We start from the raw sequence: 19,800 nt of genomic DNA on the forward strand, positions 1-19,800 counted from the left end.
CCTGCCACATCTTGCTTAACTTCTCCGGAACCAAGCTGCCAGTTCAACACAATTACACAAGAATGTACATAATCTCAATATTGATGCACATTCAATTGGATTGTTCAAATAGTTGTACTCTTGTTAAGGCAATTGGGCAATTATATATTTCTGCAAATCAACATAGCATACAGTAGCGCGCAAAAAAAAAAGAGGGTAGCATACAGTGGCTCAAAGTTCTTTGTAACACAAAACAGCAACTCAAGTTTCAATGTGCATTATTGTATATATAAACAACCTTTTCAAGTCATCCACTTAAAATTTTCAGGATGATTGAATAAACATGTATAGAACAAAAAGAAAAATTCTTTTTGGCGGAATAGATACAAACAACCGCAACCATATCACAATTCACAAGTGGCTCTTCTAAATGTTGAACCAGCTTATGTTCAGGAAACTAGACAAATGCAGCAAATCAAATCCTTTCAGGTGTCCAGAATAAAAATCAATGGCTACCACCGAAAATCACATTGCTTTGCTGGGTATTACTAATTTAAACTCACCAAATCATTCTAACTGTACATTCCACTTTGTCGCTCGAAGTATGGAGTTTTAGGCCTCCACTTTCCTGTGAAAGATGATGTTCAGTGCATCGCTGTATAGAGCCACAGAATTTGAGAGCACCGCAAGCACAATCATGGTTAAGGCCAAAATCTTGTCGCGCTTGGTTGCAATTCCATAAGGATCTCTACATGAAAGAGGAAAAACATACAAATTAGATCAGATAGAACCTGAGCGATGTCCAATTATGTATCAACTGAAAATAATACTAGTGGTCACTAGGTTACCTGAGTATGATCATGGCAGGAAAGATAAAACCGATAAGAACAGCAGCTGTGGCACCGGTGAATTGGAACGCGTCCCAGATGCTCGGTATGAAGATGGCAGCAAGATAAATTACAGCAAGGAGTGATCCCGTGATAATGGCGAACCTTCTGTTGTCACGAGAAATGTGCCTTGCAGTAGGGAAGAGCAGTCCATCCAAATTGAGCCTAAGGGCGAAGAAGACTATGGGAAAGACGAGCATGATGTGGACTACATAGCTCACTCTCACAACATCATTGAAGACAGAGCTGAATGGAATATGAAGGTTGGAGTCAAAGTTGGCGAGTACATCAGCCAGGGTACCCTCGCCAAAGAGGAGATATGCAAAGAAGCTTGTCGCAATGTACACACTTGAGCAGAGAGCCAGTGAAGTTTGCACAATTGGCTTGGTTTGAGTTCTATCTTCCAACTCATTGTCGATGCTATGTACTGTATAATCATGAAAAGTTCACATTCAGGCCACACACAAATAAACAACAGCAAGCGTAAACTAAGTGAGCAGTAGGAAACACACCATTGTAGTGGCAAATGTAGGCAGTGACAACAACAGGCACAGCTGTAAAGAGTTCCCAGATGGAATTAGTTCCATCTAACTCGGGAAAGAGTTTGGGAATCTCCACAGTTCCTTCAATGAGTCTGACAATCGCAATTCCAGCAGTGATGACAACAAAAACCACAGCAAGAGCAACTGACAGTGCAGATGTGTATCTCAATGAATCTATAAACCAAAGATGTTTTATTAGTATGAGTTAACCGTAAACAATAGTTAGCACAGTGAACCTCATATTACAATGTGGAATTCACCTACCCAAACGCTTAAAGCTCACCAATGGACCAAACACAAAAAGAGTCGTAGCAAGGAGAACAACCGGACGAGAATTCCACAAATGAGGTCCAAACCACCCCTCGAAGATGCCACGGTGATGAACACCACTTGTTGATGTTCCGGACAGCACATCACCTTAAGAAAGAAAGATGAATGAGTATCTACTAACCATCAACGGTAATAATTTCAGGTGAATTGATAGCCTATTGAACGAGACAACTTACAACCACAACTTATGATACAACAATAATGAGCACAAGTGCAAACCATCTATATTGTCTAGTACAGTGGAGGGAGGCTAATCAAATTACGAGTGAATGCTTACCATACCTTAAAGTATAACAAGACAAAAAAAAAGAAGGAAAAATCAACTCCAAAACAATAACTTAGTCAACAATCAGTATCGATACTTAGAAGAGCCTCAAGCAAATAAATATAAGAAGAGTTAGTTTTAACTTTTAAGCTCTGTAAACAAATATGGGTTTTCTTCACATGTCACATGCCATATGTTCAACACGAGTAATTAAGAGACTCCCTGGCTTCCAAGAATTATTGATTATTCAGAGGAGCAACTAAAAAAAGGAACTAAACATGTACTAGCACTATTCAACAGTATGGTTGTTGTTCAGAAGTAGGATAACAAAAGGGTGTGGTTTTCAGAGGCATACCAACGATAATCATGTAAACGATCATCATGCCAATGTTGTTTATTACAACAGATGCTTGCAGCGCGATCCTCCCCCACTGACCGAAAGTTTCACCCATCAGCCACCCGTAGGACGTAATCTTGCCCTCGTGGCTGCACCTGACCAGCATGTCAATGGATGCCTCAGTGAGCAACGCCACAAGGATGATCATCAGGATACCAGGGATAATTCCCAGCATCTTGATGCTCGCTGGCAGTGCCATAATTCCAGCCCCCACGATGGTCGTTGACAGATTGAACACTGCACCGGAGAAAGAAGCTCCATTGAACTCATGGATCCCCTCCTCCTCTTCCTTAATTGGGAGAAGCGGTGTGGTCTCATCTCGTATTTCCTTGTGTGACACATGCCTGCTGTCACTTGGTGATCCATTCCCAATTCCCATTTGTGTTCGCTATCCTGTATGGGAAAAATCTTCAGTTAGAACAACAGGATCTTTGTTTGGACTCCTACGATCATTAATTGTCTTCGCAAATTTGGGCAGCGTAATTTCAAGTTTATTTGTGGTTCGGAAAAACCCAAAATGTTCATATAAGGTATTCAGGAGCTTTGCATAGTTATAACCACCATATCAATGACAAACTACAGATTAGAAATAAGCTTGCCGCACACCAATCCGAGCTGACACGGATTCTGATTAAAAGTTTGCCAATAAATGATGGCAAAATCACAATAAAGATCAATCTGAGCACTACCCACCGGATAAACCACTTAAAATTCCCCCAGAACCCAACATTTTCCAGCTAAATTCATACAGGATGCCTTGAACGAGATTTCACTACAACCATCGACAGGAAGAAGCATACATCGAAATTTAGACGAATTCGCCTACTCGGGGGGATTGTTCAGAGTGAGATCACTCAGCCCAACCAATCAAATACCACCTAATCCCAATCCTACAACAAACCAATCTCCACAACCCAAATTTTTAAGCCCTAAAAATGAGAAGGAGAAAGAAACATACCTTACCCCAAACCCCAATCCTTGCTCAATACCGGCGATCAGATAAGATCAAAAGAGAATATCACACCTACAGAAGCTCTCTCTTCCTCCCCCAAACTCCTCTCTTTTTTTATAGGCGAACCAACGCCGGGTGGATCAGCAGAGCAAAAGCCTCTCTCTTCTCTTTCACACCAAACCAACAACTGGAGGAGTTCTTGCCTTCCGGGTCGCCGCGGCTGGGGGTCGCTTTCCGCCCAAAGAAAGAGAGAGAAAAGGCCAAACTTTCCAATCCAGATTGCGTCCTCCCGCCGCCTTCCTCCCCCTTGGCTCGCCAATCAAAATCGATCTTTTCCTTTGCCTCTCCTCCTCCTGCTTGTGCTCGATTAAATTAAAGTAAATAAAAGGAAAAGAAATTCCCCGGCGGGCGGCTGATTGCTTCCTTCCGGCCTCGCCTTTCTTTCTTGGTTTGGTCCCTTATCCACAGCAACAAGATGACAAGTTAAAAGAACGGCGATGCGTGTGCGCGGCGACTGGCGGGTGGCGGCGACGGCCACGCGACGACGGCGACGGCGGATTGCGGCGAGAGGGATGGATCTGCCGCTACTCGACAATAGCACAAGTGTGTGTTTGCGGGACTATGAGAGGTGTTTTTTTATCATCGTCTTTGTTGGCAAATCCGTTTTATCCTCTTTTTTTTTTCTTTTTGGGGGCAAATCGTCTTGTTGTCTTGCCATATGTCACACGTGTGCATACTTTATCCTCCATCTTGACAAAGCCATTCAAATCAGGTCTCACGGTGCGGGCGCATCCTAGTCAGAAAAAAGACATGTGAGACCCAAGACATTTTCTTCCTCTACTCCTCTCTCTTTCCCAATCTCACTCAGGCGTGTCCGTAATGGAGGCTATGCTTGAGCTCGTCAGCCGCCTTGCCTATCCATCCATCCCCGACCCACGTCCCACAACAGCGAAGCGGAGGGACCGATGGCATGCCGGGTGGACGCCGCGCCGGGATAGGCCTCGCGCGGAGGGGCTTGGCATGCGAGCAAACCCGCATGAAGGCGGCGCCGGTGCACGAGACGAAGGGATCGGGCGGGGCTGAGCTCACGGGCGCGATAGCGCGCAGAGGGCTCGGCTCGTGTGGAGATGGATGAGGTAGATGTTGTGCTAGGAGCAGGGGGGCAGGGGCTGCACGACGATATGATGACCTTGACGAGCTTGTAGACGCAAGCCGCGTCGGGGCACCCAAGTATATATGTCCATCATTGCCGTGGCTTTCACACCAGCGACGCCGTTGCACCATGGAATTCTAGCTCAGGACAGGCGAATCCAATCGCCCCACTAGAAAATATTGCTTATTGAAGCGATAGATTGAATAATCACAGAACATGTGTACATATAGACATCCTCCTTGCCATAACCACTTAACCGACTTATAGCAACAGGATCGGAAGGATTAGGAAGGGAGATTAACACTTATCTCCTTGTGTTGTTGTCCTTGCTCAGCGGAAGCACATAGCCAATTCAGTTTGAAGTCGGTCGATAAATCGATCTATGTGGCTTGGATCATTAAGTACGGCAAGGCCACCTTCAATTAATTTTGCTTCAGTTTTCATCAGAAAGGCTCTGGTTTTTAATGTTGTTGCTGGGTTATTTCGTTGATTGCCGAGAATTCGAGCATGCGATCGGTGTGTGAGCATGTTCACCGGTTGCAGGCTTGCAACAATTAAAAAGGCTTCCTTTTTTGTTCAGGAGCTATCTGTTTTATTTCAGGGATGGTTATTTGGTTAACTTGTCTTGACAGTTGACACGTAGATTTGCGGGCGAAGGGTTGCTGCTACGACATGCAGATGCAGGGAAAAGATAAAGGGAGTAGAGGAGGAAGATGTATGTCACTTACAGGTGGGCCCCATGTGCCTTTTAATTTCTTTTTACTAAATAGGATGCTACGTCAGTGAAACCGTCATCTATACCGTCGTCAAAGGACCTGAATTATACGGTTCTGTTAAGATGGAGAGTGAAGATTTCTGGTACCGCGGTTTAGGAATATAAGTTAAACTAGACGTAAAGATGACGGATGGCAAGTGAACTTATTCCGCCCGTAGTTTGATAAGTTCAATAATGGGCCAGGGCCTAACATCTTCGTGGAGATCAAACGGCGTCGGGTGGGCTATATAAAGAAGGAAACAAAATACGCTTTCAGACTGGGAAAGCGGCATTTGAAATCACGCTTCCTCTTTGCGAGTTGCGACAAGGGAAAAAAAAAAAACCAACGGAAGACAGAAACGCCTGCCCCGATCCCCATGGCGGGGCTCGCCGGCGACGACTCCTCATTCTTCGGGGACGACGGCGACGGCGATGAGTTCTGCTACGGGCCGTTCGACGTCGAGGATCTCTGCTACGGCGCCTCCGATGTCGACGACGATTGGGAGGAGTTCTGCGACGGCCCCTTCGGCGGCGGCGGCGTGGAGGAGTTCTGCGTCTCCGGTTTCTCCGTCCGCGACCTCTCCGACGCGTCATCCTCCGGCGCCCGCGAGACGGGCGACCCCCACGACGACGATCCCCTCCCCCAAACCCTAGCCCGCTCCCTCGACTCCGACGGCGACCTCTCCGCCACCCTCCACCAGATCGTGTCCGCGATGCGCCTCTCCGAGGACGAAGAGGAGGAGGAGGAGGAGGAGCTACTGGTCCTCGGCCACGGCCACGGCGTCGGCATCGGCGGCGGCGGCGACGTAGATGGGTTCATGGTGAGCGCCTTCGATCTCGACACAGCGATGGCCATTGGGGGCATCCTCGAGGACATCCACGAGGTGATGGGCGCCGATGAGGTACGGGAAGAGGTGGTGGTGGAGGAGGAGGAGGCCGGCAATGGCGGGGGGATCATGCCGAATGGATTCGAGTTCGGGCCGCCGCCGCGGGCCATCAGTGGCACCGCCGCGGGATTCCGGATGATGGTGGACGCCGATGACACTGACTCCGATGACTTCCAGTTTGTCGAGGTACTCGGAGGAGGACAGGTCAGGGAGGCCGGTGCCGGCATGAGCATGCGGCCCTCGCGTGCGTCCCAATTGGTGGTGGAGAGCTTGCCGGAGGCGACGCTCAGTGAAGAGGAGGCCTCTCGTGGCTGCGCCGTGTGCAAGGACTCTTTTGCGTCGGGGCAGATCGTCGCCTTGCTCCCGTGCAAGCATTACTTCCATGGGGACTGTATCTGGCCATGGTTAACTATCAGGACCACTTGCCCTGTCTGCCGGCACCAAGTTCGCACTGAAGATGACGATTATGAACAACGTATGGCTCGGCGCGTGATTGTTCTAGCAGCAGTGGAGCATCAGGGTGCACCGGCACAGGTATGATGTTGACATTTAGTGGAAAAGATCTTAGGTGCACTTTCATGGCGGTGGCTTACAGCATGCATCTTCATAATTTTTTAAAAAAATTTGTATTTGCTCTCTTTTAAAAAAACGAATTGGACTTCAATGGTCAATATAAAATAGTGAAACTGCAAAGTATTTATAGTTAAGTGGTTTGACTAAATTTCAATGCTAATGTAATTATTGGTGTGCTGGATATTGCCTGTCTATTTGCTTATTCCAAATGTACATTTGAATTTTGAAACTCAGGAATGAACAATTAGGGATATTTAATTGTAAGCTCTGTTGGCTAAACATGCCCACATATTAAGTTATGAACTGGAGAAAGCATAGGAAGCCTTTAGGGAAACCAGAAGTTAAGAGCTCATATTAAGTCATAGAAGAAGCCTTTAGGATAAAATGCATGAGCAGAAAACCACTGTTCTTAATTTTAACCAAAGCAAACAGTGAGGACCTGTGCAACTTCTCTGATTGTGTCTGTAAGGCTGTAATGGCAGGTGACATGATTGGTTCATGTATACTGATGTACCAGTTCGAATGCTAATTTCATTAACCGTTGTGAAAGCAATTGGATTTTACTAAACCTGATCTGGGAATTTACCTCTCCCTTGCAAACATTGCAGGGGACTGTGGACCTTTATTTTTAATGATAGGTTTCCCTTGATCGAACCTATTTATGGGACCAAATTGAAACACTGTGAAAGTCATTATATTTTACTAAACTTGAGTATTTTCATCCTTGCAAACATTGCGCTTGCCCTTTGTTTTTCAGCATAGGTCACACTTGACCCAACGTTTGGGACCAACTTGCTGGCATATTCTTAGTCTGTTGTTTTTACAACAGGTAGCAATGCTAATTAGGAGGCTTGTTTGACACCAGTCACCAGTCACCACCTGTCTTTTCCAGGAATGATATAGTTGTTGGCAGTCTCTGTCGATGTTATCATTTTACTCGGTCTTATCTTTCAAATTTAGTAAAGCACATGGTACGATTAAACTGCTGTGTTGTAATGTGATGTATTGCCTCCTACATTGACAGGGCTGTGGAGACAGCGCAACCATGGGTGCTGAAGGCGCAAGTGAATGTGTGGTAGAAAATGGACCTGAGAAAACTTCATTTTGATGCGGTCCCAGTATTTGGTATGATGATCAGGCAGCTAAGACAAGAAACTGAACTGACGTAGGTAGAGGGACCCCCCAACTCCCTTGGAATGTTGGCAGGAAAACTGTACCGGCATCCAACATTTTGGCTAACACTCAGCATATTGTTGTCCTATGATATGCTGTAAATGTACAAAACTAAGTAGTTCGATCCACTCATTTTCTCGTTCTTCGGCTCGTATGAATGATGAGTTGTCGGTTATCTTCAAGGCTCTTGCACTAATCTGATTAGCTACAGTTCCTTTTTCTTGTTTCTGAAGCTGAAAACAGAATTCCCCTTCGAATGCATGATTTGTAATGGTTGGGATTTGTTGAATCTTTTATCAGATCGCCCAGGAGATTGCTTCTGACATGTGATAGCTACCCCAAATGTTCTCTCTGACAAGTTGTCTGTCTGACAAATTGAGATGGGTTTAATTGTTTTTATGACGCATTAGATGGGTTTAATTGTCACAAATTGTTTTTGTAATCTCTTCTCTACCACTCTTTACCTCTCTTTGGAGGTCACAGACCTGCAATTTCTGAGGGGGGAGCAGAACTGTCTTATTACAGTTTTGGTATGCATCTTTTGATTTCTGAAAGTGCTCTTATAACACTTGCCAAATGTAACTGTGCTCTGTACATAAAAAACATCATCAGCCATGCTTACCATTTGAAATTGATGTAACACTGGCAATCATGGATAAAGTACAGGGCAATAATGCCCAACAAAAGGTGGTAGTAGTAGCGTTTAGGACTGATTGACAATTGACATGCTCTTAATCGACCAGTCAAAAGGTGCTATCAAATGAAATGACATGCATCTTTAAATTCTTTTGTCATATTCTTTTGACATATCTAGAGGAGGAGAATTCAGCCATTCTCAATTCAATCGATATTAGTACAAAATACAAAGGTAGTAGTCTCGAATTACCTATATGCTCTCTTTGCACAAAGGAAAAATAAAAATAAAAAAAAAAGAATATTCACCTATAATTAATTAGTAGTACAACTATGCAGTATGCAACACTCCAAGGCTACTAGCCATGATATGCTGCAATTAATTAGTGAACATTAGAACTAGCTTAAATAATTAATTAAGCTACTTCTAATGTTCGTGGTGCTGCAGCAGCAGCAGCAGCTACTTCAGCATCTTCCATTTTCATCTCACTGAGCTTTCTCTGCAGGTCAGAAGCTTCTTCTCTGAGCTGGGAATTCTCCCTGACAATGCGAGCATGCTTGGAGATCATGTGATTCAGCTCAACAAGAAGCCTCTGGTTGGTGTCTCGAAGCTCTGAAACCTGAGATGAGAGCTCATCCAGGCGCCTCTGCTTCCTCACCCGGGACCTCCTTGCAGACTCACGGTTTGACACCAGCCTTCTCTTCTTCCTCTCGTCATTGCCATGGTTCATCGGCTGAGCATTTGCTTCATCTTCAGTCACTGGAATCATGGTGATGCTGCTGCCATTGCAGCTGATGTATGGATCAACCACAGCCATGTCCAGCAATGCACTGAGATCATGCGAGTAAGCGTCGGTTTGCGGCAGGAAAAAGCTTGTGAAATCCATGCTAGGATGGTATGCAATGTTGGATATGGCATCATGCTGCATGTTTGATAGGGAGGGGGATTTTGGAAGGTTTGCAATGTGGAGGAGGAAAGAGGCAGTGGATTTTAGTTTCAAGGAGTTGGGTGCTCTGAATGAATGGAGGGGAAGGTTGAGCAGAGATGTGTTCCTTTTAAATTGTCAGAAAAGCATCTAAAGTTGTAGACAATGGCCTACTTGTGTTGTAAGCAAGTTTGCCTTTGCATCTTTGTGGCTGTTTGAGATTATCATGTTGATTTATGAGATATAGCATTAGGTTATTGCTGCGAACATGTCGGCGTCGTAGAGAAAGGTATGCTTTCTCGAAAAAATGCTTTTCTGTGTGGAAATTCTGTCTAAAGTAACAACTGTTTTCTCTGTTCCAGGTAGAATCTGCAATGCGCATAGCCGTCATTTTTCCTATGGAATGGCGATTGCAATGCATGTGAAATTTACCCAGAGAAGGGAGATGAGAAAGATTTGGAAATATGAACAGGGCATGATATTTGAATCTTCATTTAGAAATTGCACCAGTTGTTTACACCATCTAAGTTCACAATCAGATGTAAGTTTCTCCTTTTCTTTTTCATTCTTAATATGTCAAATATCATCTTGAATGCTACACAGTTATAGTGAATAATGTGTGCTCAAACATAGAGTAATGCATTAGGCACTCTGGCCAAATTGGTTCTTGTGACCAAGTAAAGCAATTACCTTCCTAGCCTTTTATATCAAGATGCGACAACAATATCTTCAGTGAATCTGCAAATGTTAAACATGGCCTATGCCAGCACTCCAATTGTTCATTCCACTCTGCATGTTACGTATAGCTTGGAAACTGTTTGATCAAGACACTGGTAAATTCTTCTCTTTCTTTGAATAGTCTTTGGCTACTTGTTCATCTTCAATCGTTTATTTAGATTCATTGACAGCTAGTTTTACCTAAAACAGTAGGTAGATATGGTGACCTTTCTGGAATTCATAAATAATATACCAATGTGCTATTACTCAACAGTCCTTTGTGTACATGATTTTATGTTGTACTCTGCAGTGGCATTACGAAGTACTTTAGTTTTGGACTAGGCAACTAGGCTTCTCATGTTATTGAAAGCTTTTGTTTACTTACCAATCAGTAGTGGCAATGATTGTTTAATCAGAATGTACCAAATCGCTTTGGTGTGTAGAAGAACTATTTCATGTTCTTGTGACTGATTAGCAATCAATTTATGTTGTTATCATTAAAAAGTCGATGATTGTTAACGATGACTCCTTTTGACCATTGCTTTTTCTGAGCCTTAGCCTTTCTATTGTTATCATGAACATGGAGTTATGTCCTACATCTCTGGCAAGAGTTTCTTATGAATCATGCTCACTGCTGATGGTCTAAAGTCCAGACTCAGTTTTGCACGCATACTCTTTTTTTATTTGCTATTTTTTTTTAAAAAAAAACTGAATTTTGCTATCTTATTTGCATATCATCTGGTGTCTTCAAGACATTTTCTGTTCAAAATGAAAGCAATTCTCAATAGCACTAAAAAATGAAAGCAATTTTTCTAGTGTTTGGTCAGGTCCTAGTCGGCAAGTTCATCTCCTACAAGGCTAAGTATCTTGCTTGAGGAAACTATAGACTATTAGCATGGACAAGGACACCTTTTCTCTTTTGCAATTTTTGCAGTACCTCAGCCCAAACAAAGGGTTGATCAGAAGAGCTTTTCTGATGACGTCAATGGCTAGGCCAATGAGCCATTAGAACCATCATTCAATTATACAATTGATATTACAGGATAGGGATGTGATTTGTGGTCTAAGCAACCTTTATCACCACAACAGTTAGTGCCTTAGTGCCCTAGGCTTTAGATGAACCTTTACTACAATTTCAAACTGGGCATTTAACACGTATGGGGAACATCTAGTTAGTTGTGTGGCACCAAACAAGAACTCCAATGCCAAATTAGCTGGAATCTGTGAATTGATCCTTGCAAAATGCATGGTTTTACTGGTTCAAGAAAAGGATTGGAATGTGTTTTGTCAATAGGATTGAGACAAAATCGTATCAGAATCCCTATGATTAGCAGCTAAGTGTGACTAAAGAGGCAATTCAGAAAAGAAATGTAAGGGTCTAACTTTGAGGCAATGAACCTTGAATATACTATAAAGCAGTATACACAACCTTTGATTGGTGCTACTTTTTTTCTGGAGGGATGCTTATACACAACTACTACTCAATTATCAACTTTTAAAAGAAAATAAATCTAAATAGTTGGCTGGCTAGTTTCTTGATTTCTTCCTAACTTGAGAACTCCAGACAAGAACTCCAATGCAAAAATAGCTTGGAGTTGCTGGAATCTGTGAGTGATTATTTGCAAGGCATGGTTTTACGGATTCTAGAAAAAGAGCAGAATGTGTATTGCTAATATGATTGCGACACAATGCTCTATCAGAATCCCTATGATTAGCAACTAACTGTTCCTAAAGAGACAATTCAGAAAAGAAATGTAAGGGCTTAACTTTGAGGGAATGAATCTTGGATATACTCCAATAAAGAAGTATACACAACCTTTGGTTGCTTCTACTTCTGTGGAGGGATGCTTATTCCCAATTACTACTAACAATTATCAACCCTTAATAGCTGACTAGTAGTAGTTAGTTTGAAACTAAATACTAGTCAGCTATTTGGCATTCTTTCTAAATCGAGAGGAATTCTTATTTGGGATTTGTATCAACTCCAGATTACAATTTGTATCAACCTTTGGCGGTTTGGCCTGCTATTTTGTCGATGTTACTTTAGATATCTTAATGAAATGGCATATGCAAGGCTTTTGTGTTTTGTGTTTTTTTTTTAAGATAGAAACTTTGTCCTATCCAGGGTAAACTCTTGATGAGAATTCAGTTCATCTTTGATTTTGTGTGTGCGTGTGTGTAAACCATGAGAGGATACTACTGCTTAATAATTCTTCAATTTAACATGCTGATTTTTCTGCAGTTTAATATGCTATTATTCTTCTATCTGCAGCATGGATATGCTTAATTTTGCAATCTTGTGTTCCTTCTGCTTCTTTCCACCGTTGTAGGAAAGATGACTCAATGATAGATGCCTCCTTTTGCTCTTAATTATTTATTATCATTTTGCTTCAAAAGATGAGCAAAAGGATACTCTTTTCTTTCTGTACCTTTCTCCATGAGGCAATCATTGATGTGGTATTAGCAAGAAGTTCAGCCACTCAAGCCACTGTTTTTATCTCCTGTAGTCATGTGCGTATCACCATCAAATTGTTGCAAATACGTATATCTTACAGAAATTACAGATTAACCTGGTCCAAAATTATTTACTTGAGATAATTCAGAATAGTTTTGTTGTTTGGTCGTTCCATCTTTCTTAACACATGTACATCATGCAGCACAAAAATTGATCGAATCTTATTAGACAAAAAAATGATCGTATTATAATTTATATTTCTCAGCATCAGTTTGTCACGTACTTATTAGAAAAGCAACAATAAATCTTGTATAATAACTCATTGTTCATTGCGACTACAAACTATTATAGATACAAAATTCACAGGTAAATGATCTTCTCGATGACTTTATTGAAAAAGAAAACATATATCTAATCAACACTATGAGAAAAAGTAAAGTTGTGGTTCCAGCCAATGTACAGTTGAACATACGATGATTCCATCCCTCAATCAGAACCCATGCACTTTCTTATTTGTCAGTTGACTATGGATGATGACTTCAGAATATCACAAGTAGATGTAGATTTGCGCTTCGGTTTAACAGCAAAACTAGGCCAGATCCATGTCATGAATGTAATTGCCGTTCAAACTCACAGGCATCAAGAACCGAAACTGGCAACTAGATCAAAGTATTTGTCTCTAGATTTGGATTGGCCCTCCACGGCAAACTATTTCAAACTTTAGATGTATCAACACGAGTACAGTTGCCTCAACTGTAAATTCTGTAGAGATATCAAATAGCTGTTCAGTATTTCACCATCAGCTCGATTCATTTTGATATTATTAAGGATGTCTGTGAATGCTCTGATGTGCCTTGCCAAATTCCTCAGCTTCTGCAATTTAGAAAGGAGATTCAAGTGACTCATCCCAAACATCTCCACTTGCGTTTGAAGCATCTTCACCATCTTCTTCCATGGCCAATCTTATATACTCTCTCCGAGCAAAACGATCCCAGTCTGTCAATGATGGCTCTTCACGCATCTGCAGTTGCATCAGGAAATAATATATCATAAACACTTATCAGCATGACATAATCTGCTAATATTGTTTGAATTTTATCAGAATATGAGTGGGCAATTGACTTACTTGGCGGATGAGGAAGGGATCTCTAGCTTCAAAGGCCATAAATTTGTTCAGGTTGAAGAGAATGTTGAAGAAATGCCCAGACAGTTTGCACCTTCGGAAGTCTTTTAATGTAAAAAAGGTCTCATTCTGAAACAAGAACAAATTAAATATATCAGCTTAAAAAGCCTAAGAACCTAGTAACAGAATAGAAATACAGAAAAATGTTTGGTTACCTCAGGTCCAATCATATCAATTAGTTGACACAAGATGTCTTCAAACAGTACAGGTTCCTGGGCCATGCATTCCATGCGATGAAGTTGCTCCTCAAAAAAGAACTGTAGTTCATTATGTGTGAGAATGCCATTGCCATCCACATCTATACATCTGAACCTGAAGAGAGATTATGTGCAGCACAAATAAGATAAATTGTTAGAATATTCAACACTCAAGCTCAAAAGAAGTGACAAATAAGAGAAGTGACATTCATTTGTCATTTGAATGATTAGCATGAAGGGAACTTTGGTGAAGGGACCATTAATAAGAAGTATGCCATCTTAAATTGGCAGTGAAACAAGTACCATAGGAACATGAAGATTCTTTTGATGAAGGTTACTTTGGGGGGTTTGTCCTGTGACTACTTTTTAGCCTGAGGTCTAATAGCATGCCCAAGTTGCCCAGAAATGTTTCTGATGCTTACATAAGGGGCATAAACTTGAAAATCAAAACAGCATAGAAGATGCATAAACTTGAAACAATTTAGATTCCGTTCCTATGTGATATACAACAGGAACTGAGACAGATAAATGAACACTCTAATACTAGTGACAATAATTGAAGTTTGAGCATCGCACGGTTAAGGAATAATAACAAATAGTAGTAAAATCAACGTGACCTACCAATATTCCTGGCTTGGTTCTGATGACTTATCCTCTTCAGATAATATGAAATGAACAAAATCTTCATATCCCATCTTCCCTTCAACCTTGCTGGTAAATTTCCTAGGAACCTATTGTATATCAAATCAAATTGGTCAAAACAAACTCAATGTTATAGTTAATCTGAAGTTGGTTAGAAAAAAAATAATACCAACCTCTGAGAAAATTCTATCTACAATCCTATATGTCAATGCATGATTTCCATACTTAATAAGATTTTCTTTATCAATGAAGAAATCATGGTCTGTGTCCAGCTCCCAGAACTTGCAATATATCACATAAAAATGCTCATATGAGAAATACCTATACAAAAATGAGAAACTTTAGTGCCGCACTTGTTGTAGAGCCCCAAAAAAAGAGAATAACAACTATAAGAGAGGAGAGAAGCAACAAAGATAATGTGAAACCAAATGCTTTAATGTCTCACTTTAAAACTTTATTAATATCCTCTTCATCATCCGCATGTCGCAGCGCATCAATCAGATTTCCACGCTTTAGCTCCCTAAGTATAAGATGGCCACCTCCAATTCGACTCAAGCAATAAAATATCCTATATACGACAGTCTCAGCTGGCAAACAATGCTGTATAAGTAGAAGAAAAATACAAGATTGGATTTAATATTTCAGTTGCATGATTTCAGTATGTCATTGATAGTTTACCATATCTTTCTTGAAATTCAGGTGTGCTCTTTAGGAACTCCAGGCCAGGATGGTTATCCAGAAGGTCTCGAAGAACTGGTTTGAAATCCTCCTAAGTTATTGTGGAACAATAGTAAGACAAGGACATCAGCGATGAACTATATGTGCGGGACACCAAAGAGCGACACAGTATAAATTTAGTTATATATAAGAATAATAGGCACCCAATTTCGAATTGAACAGGATTCAAACCTAGGCAGTGGGGTGTATAAGCCCACACCTTGATTTCCTGAATTAATCCATCTCTGAAATATTTTACCATAGACCTATATTTTGATGAATGAGGCATACCTTTGTGAGAAAATCTTGATTCTTTTGCTTTAAGATTATGAATACTTGGGTTGCAACGTCCATAGTCACCATATTGCTATTTAACCAGAAATCGATGAAGGCATCCCTGAAAACAAATAACATAAAACAGGATTTAACCGGGATTTTTTTTTGCACCCTGCAAACTAGTGCAAGTAGCCAAGTAGTCAACTACCTTGTGACAAATCCTGTGTTTTCCTTATCAATCTTCCCAAAAAGAACAGTGGTAAAGAATGATGGCAGTTTGCAGAGTTCCCTAGTGACCAGCCGAAACTCTATTATAGAACAAAAGGAGACAGAAAAGAATATTAGTTGACAGCATCACTCACAAACTGATCTGATCAAGATAGTTGACATCTTGGCACAAATTCATTTTTTTGTCTTCTACAAGACTATACAACATCACAAATAATTAACAGAACATGTTATGAAAATGAAAGCGAATACGGTCGGATGAAAACACCCAATGACTAAATCAGGATATGCTAGCTCCAGCATCCAGACACCATTAAATTATTTAATTATGATCAATTCCAAGAATCAATCCATTGTTAGAACGAAAAGAATCAAGGTTAGAACGAAAAGAATGTCTCAGATTGGATTTGGAGCAGACCTTGAATCCGGAGACCATTGGAGTGTCCAGCGAAGAGCTGATCAACAATCGCTATGCATTGCTTCTTCAGCTCGTATGTGGGTGGGCGCCCATCTTGAAAGTAGAACTGCCAATCAAAATCAACATTAACATTTATTTTGAAATAATTAGAATTGGCTCATTTCAACAACGGCAATGGCGATTCCATCGGCGAGAGATTGTTGCGTGGATTTGATCGATGGGGATCGAGGACGCGTACCTGGGGTATGACTTCCTTGACGGCGCGGGCGGTGGCCGGCCGGAGCGGGGAGGCGGAGCGGTTGGACTGGCCGCCGGTGCCCACGCCGCTGGGCCTCCTGGAGAGCCGCGGCGACCTCGGCGAGAGCGGCGGCACCGCGGCGCCCCCCTGCATCATCATCGACGGCAGCATCGCGGACCCGGGGCCGACGGCGGCGCCCGCCGCGCCGCCGCCCCCGCCCCCGCCCCCGCCCCCGCCGCTCGCCTTCGCCTTCTGCACCAGGCACCCGACCAGCGCGACGGTGTCCGGGAGGGTCAGCCAGTGCGCGAACAGCCGGTCGAGCACCACGCTCAGCGCGGGCGCCCCGGGCGCCGGGATCTCAGGCGGCAGCTGCAGCAGGTCCACCTGCAGCGCCAGCGCCTCCGCCGCGGCGCTCAGATCCGCCGCCTCCATCCCTCCCCTCTCCTCTCCCTCGCCGCCGATCCGATCCGGTCGAACGCGCGGCGCGGCGTGGCGCGGCGAGAGCGAGCTCGGCGTGGCGCGTGGCGCGACGTGGGGAGGGAGACGAGGATGGTTTAACGCGGCGGCCTCACGAATCTCGGCGCAATCCCAGCCGTCCGATCCGGTCCATCTGGGCTGCTTCACGGGGTCAACGGCTTTATATGCGATGCAGGGTGGATCGCCAACAGATGCACATGATGTCAAAAACTAAAGCAGCGAGATGTGATGGTTCTTGATTCCTAGATCTCGCCTCTTTGATTTTTCCTTTTCTTTTTCAATGAAAATTTTCAATTCTTGTATGGGCAACTCATGGATAGAGATGTGCATAGTCAATTCTTTGAAAAACTATGGTAACTAGTCCAAATAGACTCGAAGTTTTTGATAATTCATTACCACTAAACAGACAAAACATTATGGCGGATCAATAATTGTACTTCTTAATTCACGTTTTATACAGTAAAAAAGTTAACGAGATCCTCGGAATAATCTCGTTTCGATAAAATGAAACTGCATTGTTAGAATCAGATGAACAACAAATCAAAGGACATACCAATTCAAATCTTGATCCAGACGAAGTACATCAGTAGAGAAATTAGAGATGCTATGACAACGCCTTTTGAATCTCTAGCTTTTCATCAAACAAATGGGGAGAGAAAGAAGAGGTACGTCAATGGCACAAGCCCAACCATAAATAGAGTAGATCTATGGAGAGAAGGATGGGGTAAATGGGTGGAAGGGAAAGGATGGGAGAGGAAGTAGGATTCAGCACCACCGTCAAACTCGCACCATGCATGGCATCATATTGCATCCATATTAACTCGTCAGCTTGTAATACAACATAACAAATAACACACTGAGGTATAAGTTCAAATTTTAGTTCGGAATTCCCCTTTTACTAAATATCACCGCTGCGTTAGCACAAGTATATTACTAGTTTATTTTAGTATTTAAGATTACGCCTCACTCTAGCTTTTCATGTGATGCTTTACTCCAAAATTCAAGAAAAAAAAGGGGGTCATGTGAAGCATCCACATGCTTCTTTTATTCATTCATATATTTTCAATTCTTAGGAATTTTCATGCATATAAATTCTTAATTCAGTACTTTTTTCCTTTCTTGCATTTTGAATGAGAGGCATAGAGGGTCACACATATGAAGATTAATCGATAAATTGGTAGGGATGCAAGTGGCCGATCCACAAACCCACTTATAAATAATTTAAACCTCCATGAAAATGATTTATAAGTGGATTTACGTGTTAGACCTCTTATGAAACTGAACGTTTGTTTGTTTGTTTGTTTGTTTGTTTGTTTGTTGTTGTTGTTGTTCTTGTGAAATGAAGCGTGGTCTCTCACCTCACTTGTTATGGTCTTGTGGAGAAGGCAAAAATGGCCAGTATTAGCTGACAATAGTGTGAGAATGATTTCAGCCCAAGCCCATAAGTACCTTGCCCAGATGTAAACAATTGGCCTACAATTTTTTTTTGACTTAATTGGCCTGCATAATCTTTGGCCCAAGATGTCTTACTTTTGGGTTTTGGCAGGATTATTATCCAGATGCACGCATATTTTGGCTTTTAAAAGTTGATGGCAGGTGATGTGAGCTATATAATATACAGATTAAGATTAGACAAACATACATATATGCATGATGCCACAAATTATTTCCACATCTCTAATAGCTCCCACTACAAAAGAATAATCATACTTAACCATTGCCTTTGAACAGTTTAAGAAGTGCATATGCAGAGCAGAGATATGGCCTAACTTGGATAAAGATGAGTGGATATTACTACCGGATATAGAATTAATAGGCGACAAATGGTACATGCATTGCATGTACTACTGCTTAATTTAACTTGTTGACACTGTTCATGGACTGATGGACATCGAATCTTGTTCGAGGGGCACATTGGATTGGGAAGTGCTCTTTGTTGGTATTCTGGATTAAGAAAAAGCAAACGATTCGCTTTGCAAATGGTTTGTAAAATAGCTTTGGACTTTTGGAGTATATATATCTATAAATATATGCACATATCCTCTGACTTCTATGCCAGCCTGCAAACAGTTCCACTAATTAAAAAACCTTAATCTGATCTTATTCTTCGAATAGAGGAAAAATTATTCATAGGCTCATGGTAGCTTAGAGAGTATTCTACTGTCTGTGTATTGATCAAGGAATTGTTACAAAACATCATCTCAATTTCTACCATTATATCTCCTCTTTCCATCTAAACAAACACCCAGACTTGTACAAACCCCACGAATAAAAACATCCACATTGCCACTACCGTCCTATACCACCTTGCCCATATGTACAAGTAATGCTTATATGGCTTATCGGTTTTTTAATGTCTGGTTTCATTTCTTTACTGTCTTCGACTACTTGTGTTTATCTTTTCGAAGAAAATCGGTCAAAACCTATATATAAAATTTTGAGGTTTCAACATGGATGAAAGCATAGTTCAAGGTAAAATTTTGAGTGGTTTACAAGATATTCAAATTTGAAACAGTAAATTCGAGCAAAATTTGGCAAGAAAAACATCGTACTAGAGGGGGGGGGGGGTTGAGATTCGACGGTCCATCGAAAAGGTAAACATTTCTCGCCCTGTCGTTCTTCTCATGTCCAACAATTCTCCAGTCTACACTCACCATCTCTTTCCTTCGCCTCCTAATTCTTTCTCTCTTCGTCGGCTCTCATCGTCAGATTTATTGTTGTCTCCTCTAACCTTCTAATTAACTAGTTTTAGCCTTACTCACCCATAACACCATTGGCTGAACGGCTTAAATTCACCAGTG

General features: G+C 42.0%; 3 protein-coding genes and 1 long non-coding RNA gene across 5 annotated transcripts; 2 read left to right on the plus strand and 2 right to left on the minus strand.

Moving 5' to 3' along the window:
- Positions 1-237: 237 nt before the first annotated feature.
- Positions 238-3,438, minus strand: LOC4328577 (amino acid transporter AVT6A). 2 transcript variants are annotated; one of them, XM_015770103.3, is made up of 6 exons: positions 3,364-3,438; positions 2,359-2,793; positions 1,673-1,825; positions 1,379-1,582; positions 828-1,293; positions 238-727 (listed from the first exon to the last, which is right to left on the minus strand). In XM_015770103.3, exons 2-6 carry the CDS (start codon positions 2,777-2,779, stop codon positions 592-594), a joined length of 1,380 nt encoding a protein of 459 aa, XP_015625589.1. In that variant the 5' UTR covers positions 2,780-2,793; positions 3,364-3,438; the 3' UTR covers positions 238-591. The 2 variants fall into 2 exon arrangements, with proteins under 2 accessions (XP_015625589.1, XP_015625588.1); XM_015770102.3 differs by having other exon boundaries at positions 3,359-3,438.
- A 2,096-nt stretch (positions 3,439-5,534) lies between these two features.
- On the plus strand, positions 5,535-8,217 carry LOC4328578 (uncharacterized). Its single transcript, XM_026023260.2, has 2 exons — positions 5,535-6,680; positions 7,744-8,217. The coding sequence occupies exons 1-2, from the start codon at positions 5,637-5,639 to the stop codon at positions 7,825-7,827; spliced, it is 1,128 nt and encodes a 375-aa protein (XP_025879045.1). The 5' UTR covers positions 5,535-5,636; the 3' UTR covers positions 7,828-8,217.
- A 754-nt stretch (positions 8,218-8,971) lies between these two features.
- LOC136355065 (uncharacterized) lies at positions 8,972-9,944 on the plus strand. The gene is made up of 3 exons (XR_010739131.1): positions 8,972-9,208; positions 9,283-9,740; positions 9,814-9,944. It is a non-coding gene; the product is annotated as an uncharacterized lncRNA (long non-coding RNA).
- Positions 9,945-12,860: 2,916 nt separating this feature from the next.
- Positions 12,861-17,134, minus strand: LOC4328580 (serine/threonine protein phosphatase 2A regulatory subunit B''beta). The gene is made up of 11 exons (XM_015767274.3): positions 16,523-17,134; positions 16,285-16,390; positions 15,847-15,946; positions 15,654-15,759; positions 15,324-15,414; positions 15,091-15,232; positions 14,819-14,966; positions 14,625-14,734; positions 13,962-14,118; positions 13,750-13,875; positions 12,861-13,644 (listed from the first exon to the last, which is right to left on the minus strand). The coding sequence occupies exons 1-11, from the start codon at positions 16,952-16,954 to the stop codon at positions 13,504-13,506; spliced, it is 1,659 nt and encodes a 552-aa protein (XP_015622760.1). The 5' UTR covers positions 16,955-17,134; the 3' UTR covers positions 12,861-13,503.
- Between the last annotated feature and the right edge of the window lie 2,666 nt (positions 17,135-19,800).

Source organism: Oryza sativa, chromosome 2 (genome assembly GCF_034140825.1).
Source record: "Oryza sativa Japonica Group chromosome 2, ASM3414082v1".
In the NCBI taxonomy this organism is placed as follows: Eukaryota; Viridiplantae; Streptophyta; class Magnoliopsida; order Poales; family Poaceae; genus Oryza; species Oryza sativa.